The sequence below is a fragment of the Monomorium pharaonis genome, chromosome 4, assembly GCF_013373865.1.
Source record: "Monomorium pharaonis isolate MP-MQ-018 chromosome 4, ASM1337386v2, whole genome shotgun sequence".
In the NCBI taxonomy this organism is placed as follows: Eukaryota; Metazoa; Arthropoda; class Insecta; order Hymenoptera; family Formicidae; genus Monomorium; species Monomorium pharaonis.
The window spans coordinates 16,336,655-16,343,161 of record NC_050470.1 but is presented as its reverse complement, the minus strand read 5'-3'; the positions used below and the strand labels follow the sequence as shown (position 1 = coordinate 16,343,161).

General features: G+C 44.4%; 1 protein-coding gene across 1 annotated transcript; it reads left to right on the top strand.

The window, feature by feature from the left end:
- The first annotated feature begins 276 nt into the window (after positions 1-276).
- LOC105840666 lies at positions 277-1,764 on the top strand. Its single transcript, XM_012687671.1, has 3 exons — positions 277-415; positions 548-1,185; positions 1,255-1,764. The coding sequence occupies exons 1-3, from the start codon at positions 277-279 to the stop codon at positions 1,762-1,764; spliced, it is 1,287 nt and encodes a 428-aa protein (XP_012543125.1).
- Positions 1,765-6,507: the final 4,743 nt, after the last annotated feature.

Sequence of the window (6,507 nt, the reverse complement as noted above, 5' to 3'; positions counted from 1 at the left end):
CTGCGCATCAAGTATTGATATATTGCACTTCATTGCTCGCTCGAGCAAGTATTACAAAGATTCTGGGAGACCGAAGAGATCCCGCAAAATTACATGTCGCCGGAAGATAAGCAATGCGAAGATCATTTTCTCGCCACCCACTCCCGATCACCGGACGGACGATACATCGTACGTCTCCCATTTCGAGAAAACCCTCCGTTAAATATAGGTCAGTCACACGCTATTGCCGAGCGCCGACTCCAGTCATTGATCAGGCGGCTGGACACTTAGCCCGAAATGAAAAGGGAATATGCGGAGTTTTTTGCGGAGTACGAAGCTCTACAACATATGATTAAAACTCCAAACGCCGACGAGTTCCCAAATTATATATATTCCTCATCATCCGGTAGTTCGAGCGACCAGTTCAACTACGCGAGTAAGAGTGGTTTTTGACGCTTCGAGCCAAACGGCACATCATTGAATTCCCACCTTCTCGCGGGACCGAAGTTGCAATTAGAGTTGCCGACGGTGTTGCTCAGATGGCGACAACACAATTACGTCTATACAGCCGATGTGGCTAAGATGTATCGCCAAATCCTTATTGATGAGCGCGATCGTGATTACCAGCGAATTCTTTGGCTCGACGGAGGGTCAAAAGTTAAGGAATATCAACTATGTACCGTGACGTACGGAACAACTCCGGCACCATTTTTAGCTCTGCGAGTGTTAGAACAATTAGTTAAAGACAAAGGTCATGGGTTTCCGTTAGCTGCATCGGTGTTGAGGGAGAACGTTTACGTGGATGATTTCCTGTTCGGGGCCGAGGACATCCCCTTGCTGCGTCAGACGCGAAATCAAGTGTGCGATCTCCTAAAGAGGGACGGTTTCATCCTGCGTAAATGGGCGAGCAATCAACCCAAATTGCTCTCAGATATTCCGCCTGAGAATCACGGTTTAGCTGGTGATAAAATTCTCGCGCTTAACGATAACATCACGGTTCTAGGAATCACGTGGAATCCCACACGCGATAGCTTTCAATTTAGCATCGCTTTAGCAATTCCCACCACGAAGCGGGCCGTTCTATCGACTATCGCGAAGCTTTTCGATCCTCTCGGTTGGGTCACACCGGTCACCCTCGCTGCCGAGGTATTTATGCAGCAATTGTGGCGCCTTAAGTTGCAATGGGATGACATCATCCCGGAACAAGTACTAGAAAAATGGAAAGAAATTTATCGCACACTTCCACAATTACAAGAATTAATTCTCCCGCGTTAGATCGGTTATGATGCCGACACCGCGCATCTCGAGAGCCACGGCTTCGCCGACGCGTCCACGGTCGCGTACGCTGCGGTCGTTTACCTACGCGTCACGTCACTATCCGGAATGATCGTTACCACCCTACTGGCAGGTAAATCAAGGGTATCCCCTCTCAAGCCCATGACGATTCCGCGATTGGAATTGTCCGCTGCGATTTTGCTGTCGAGACTCATCGAATTTGTTGGCAACTCTCTTAACTTAACTCTTTTAACTGTTCCGTGTTACTGCTGGACGGACTCTACCGTTACATTAACCTGCCTCAGCAGACATCCATCTCAATTAAAAACCTTTATCGCGCATCGAATCGCCGATGTTCAAGCGAGACTGCCTGATGCTGCTTGGGCTCACGTGTCGACAAATGACAATCCTGCGGATTATGCGTCCCGGAGGCTGCTCGGAAACCAGCTAAATTCTTGTGAGAAATGGTGGCGAGGACCATCGTGGCTCACTCTCTCCTCATCCGAGTGACCTAACCACGAAGTTCCTCCAGTGAATGAGAACCAATTAGAATTGAAATCAATCACGACGCTGCTCGCTCCAGTGTCGGAACCTTGGACACCGGAACCTTGGACATCGGAACCCACTCGCGTTACTCATGGTGGCCCAAACTTGTACGGATCACCGCGTATCTAAGACGTTTCATCGATCGATGTAAACACAAACATAAAATTTCAAGTGAAGACACTCCATGTTCACCAGCGGTTACCGCTACTGAATTCAAAAGTGTAAAGATATTTTAGCTGCACATTATTTAAGTTGAAGTCTTTCCGGCCGAGATACAGTTGCTTCAACGCGGGCAAGCACTTCCTTCCAAGAGTTCTATTCTATCTCTCTGCCCGTATCTCGACTCTGACAAATTAATTCGTGTGGGCAAGCGGTTGCGCAACGCTTCTCTCCCTCCTCGAGCTAAAAACCCGATTCTACTAGCAGCTCATCCAGTTGTCACGCTATTTGTGCGTTACACGCATCTCATCTTTTTACATGCTGGTAATCAGCTGACGCTATCTACACTCGGCCAAGAATATTGGATCCTACGATCCAGAAATCTGGTAAATTCAATTATTCATCGATGCACGGTCTGTGCAAGAGCGAAGGCTTAGGTATCGACACAGCTTATGGGCCAGCTGCCCTTCAGTCGGGTAACAGCGCCCGCAAGACCCTTTTTGCATGCGACGTTGATTACGCCAGTCCAGTCGCCACTCGAGCCTCTGCCGGTCGCGGGATCACCTCGCGTAAATCCTACATCGCCGTCTTCGTGTGTCTCGCTACACGAGCGATACACTTAGAATTAGTGAGCGATTGCTCCACTCCTGCCTTTTTGAATGCGTTCAGTCGCTTCTGTGCCAGACGAGGTCTTCCCGAAAATATGCATTCCGATAATGGCACCACATTTTTAGGTGCTGATAAAGAAATAGCTAAGGCGTATCGCGACGCCCTCCAGGACTCGAATTTTCTCAGTAAAACAGCAACCAACAACATCAGCTGATCATTCATTCCGCCTCACGTGCCTCATTTCGGAGAGTTGTGGGAAGCCGGGGTGAAAAGCGTTAAGCATCACCTACGCAGAATACTCGGGTCCCACACCTTAACATTCGAAGGATTCACCACGCTGCTTTGTAAAATCGAGGCATGCCTTAATTCTCGACCCATAGCACCCTTGACAGATTCACTCGATTACGAAACATTAACGCCGGGACATTTCCTAATCGGTTCCGCGCTCACAGCCATTCCCGAGCCGTCTACACTGCACATCAATAAAAATCGCTTATCGCGATGGCAATTAGTACATCACATAACGAAGCGTTTCTGGAAGGTATGGCAGAACGACTACATTAACACGCTTCAGCAACGAGCCAAATAGCACTTAAAGCAACCATCAATACAAGTTGGTGCGATAGTTCTAATAAAAAATCCCTTGCTGCCCCCATGCAAATGGGAAATGGGCAGAGTCGTCCGCTGTCACGCGGGCTTTGACGGATTAGTTCGCATTGTATCAATCAAAACTGCGGCCTCCGAATATACGCGTCCGATCATCAAAATGTGTGTGCTCCCAGTCGATATTGAACGTCTCAAAAGCATTCAACTCAACGATTAAACTGTTCAGTAAAGAAAATTACTAAAGGAGTCGTCGCGTCGAATAGTCGTCGCGTCCGCATTCGAGTTAGTTCTAAGCAATCTAGAGTTAAGTTGTATTAGTCCATTACAAGTTATTCCAAAAGAAGTTCATTCTCCATTCAAACCAAAGAGAGTCATGCCATTACAATAGTCGTATGCGTTATATATTCATTGCGTTAGAATTTAAGATATATTCATTACGTTAGAATTTAAGGAGGGCAAGTCATGTAACGCGCTGAAAATTGAGTGATTTTTTGGAATTTTGTTTGAGGAAATTATACAACCAATTCTTTTGAAATTTTTAGGGTATGTTATTGTAATATTGAACTACTAAAAAAATATTTTTTGACAGAAAAATAATATGTATTTTATAAATAATAATAATGTAAATCTAATGCGTTGACGTTGAAGTCACTTGTCGGCGTGCAATGTAGCGCTGCTTGTATTCATCTGAAACAAAAAACCAAATAGATTTCTTTTTTGTACGGTTTGAGTTATCGATTGAACCTATTGTTAAAGAAAATAATGCAAAATTGTAAAAATGGCGACACGTAGAAAAAAAGTATTGATTTTTACGAAAAATTTTCGTGTTAATTATGTAATAAAAATAATTTATTTAAACAATACAATTACAAATAAAGGTTCAATTTATGAGGAAAGTATTTATCTAAATGTATGCACAAGGAGAACTCAATCGGATGAATAGTTTTTGAGCTATCTTGCACGCCAATTTTAAAAAAGTAGTTTGGAGAAAAACGCGTTTAAAGTTTGAGTAACGAAATCGTGAAAAAATTGTAATTTATTTTAACTTACCGCAGTTTTTTGCTAATCTGCGATTCCAGGGCCATAAAGCAGATCTTCCTGTTTTTCGAACATTATTTTTTTTTTATTTCGAACATCATAAATACATTCCACAATAAGTGCCATGCCGTCATGGCGTGCGGTAGATCATTATTCATTCTAAAGATGATTTCGAAATCATTATTTTGAGGCGGGCGGTATGTTCGGAAATAAGTCTCACCGCAAGCCAAATAAAGTTTGAGACTCAAGGGGGGCAGCACAAATAGAGCACTCGTTGCGCCCCTAGCTATAGTGAAATATTATATTAGAGAATTAGCAAGGCAATTCGTATCATTTCTCAAGTATGCCATTATCTTATGGCAAGTCAAGTAAGAGAATATAAGTATTGTTTGTTTTGTCTGTTCTGGGTCTACTTGGAGCAAACCCAAGCAGACCAACGCACTCTAATAGATTGCCGTCATCGAAATCAACCTATTAGAGTGCGTTGGTCTGTTTGGGTTTGCTCCGAGTAGACCCAGAACAGACAAAACAAACAAGGCTATAATTACAAGTGTTATATATTTTTTTTTTTCAAAAAATATCGTATTGCAACGGTGTGGCTATTAATGATACCATACAACCATCTTTTTTAGATTTTGAAATAGGTGAAATACCCATTAATGAAAAATACCCACTAAATGTCAAAGTAAGATAATATAATAAATATAAATATAAAGTAAAGTAAATGCAAATTGTTAATATAATTTTTACTTTAGAAACACTTTAAAGAGGAGGAACCATAGAAGGTTATTATTAAGATGAATGCGTATAAAATAAAGTTTTTAAAACGTAGACGAGGATCATATGAGAGGTGTTCGATCGGTTCTGCGTTTCTACATTTCTAGGCATCTCCAACATACAATTATATATAAATATAGCTATACTAGCATTAGTTCAGTTCGGCAGGAATCACTCTCGGCAGCACCTGCTGGACTTATCCGGATCGAGCGTGAAAATTGACGATCCGCCCGGTGGCGTTCGTGGAACTACCGAAATCGCGAAACCCAATTAACAAGAAATCGATTCTGCTCCGACATCCTGCTGACGCAAGCAGGACGAGGATTTCCGTCTTCTTCACGACTCATTAAAATCGAAAGGGTGCGAAAGAGCGGATGCGCGACGTTGGTCCTCCGTGCTGCATGCCGCATTCGTGTTGACATTCAGTAATTTACGCCCGCAGTGGGCATTTTTGTATTATGCAAAAGCGTACCCAGCAGTGTGTTTTCACGATCGTATATCGCGCGGCATCGGAATTTTTGTAATACACGCGACATTTGCGTACTACGTCGCGTTCGGCCGTCTATAGTTCAAATCCCGCAGCGTCTCTAGTCCGAAACGGACATCTCGCATTATATGCTAATCAGCATATCGCGCCGTGCTACGGCCATAGTTCCGGAACGAACATTTTGATAATATACGCGAAAGTGTATTGCGCCGTCGTGATCGGCCGTCTCAAGTCCCGCAACGGACATCTTGGGTTGCACGCCGGAAGGCGTACCGTGCCGCGTCGTCTCCAGTTCTGCAAGACATTCGTGTGATACACGCGTAAAGGCGCATCGCGCCATGTTTCAGCTACCGTAGGTTTCGCTACGGATTATTTCTGTAAACGCTCGAAAGGCGTATCACGTTGCGTCCGAACATTGCGAACACTTCGTGTTCACGTGATGTGCGCGAGAACATCGCATTGTGCTGCGTCCGTCATTGTGAACACGCGTGCCATGCACGTGAACAAATAGAATGTGAAGTTAATCCTGTTTTGTGTCGCGGAGATCGTGAACTGTGCGATCTCAGCACGTAATAAAGTTTATACATCCATTAAAGGACGTCTCTATCAGCTTGCTACGATCCTGCGTTCCTCAGCGCACCATTCGGAGCGTGAGCCACCCTCATGAACGTGTACCGCACGAGCAAGATTGAAGCTCGCGCGTGCACACAATAACCAAGAACTTTTTTTACAGTATCGTACTGAGAATTCCATCTTGTAATAATGGGTATAGGAAATTTACATCCGCATTCTTTAATGCGAATGTCAGATGCTACCGTGCTACGACTAAGTATGTTCCAAAAAGCGATTAACTTTGAAAAAGTAGAACTGTTTGGAACACAGCCAACCCCAATAATATTGAGCGAGCGCTGACTCGCCCGGGATTTGTCGATCGAAGAGACGTCGATCGGCAATCATTCGCGGGCGAGTCCCCTCTTCGCAGCACACCCGATTTTCCCGAGCGTCACCGGCGGCGCTGCTGCGGGGAGACG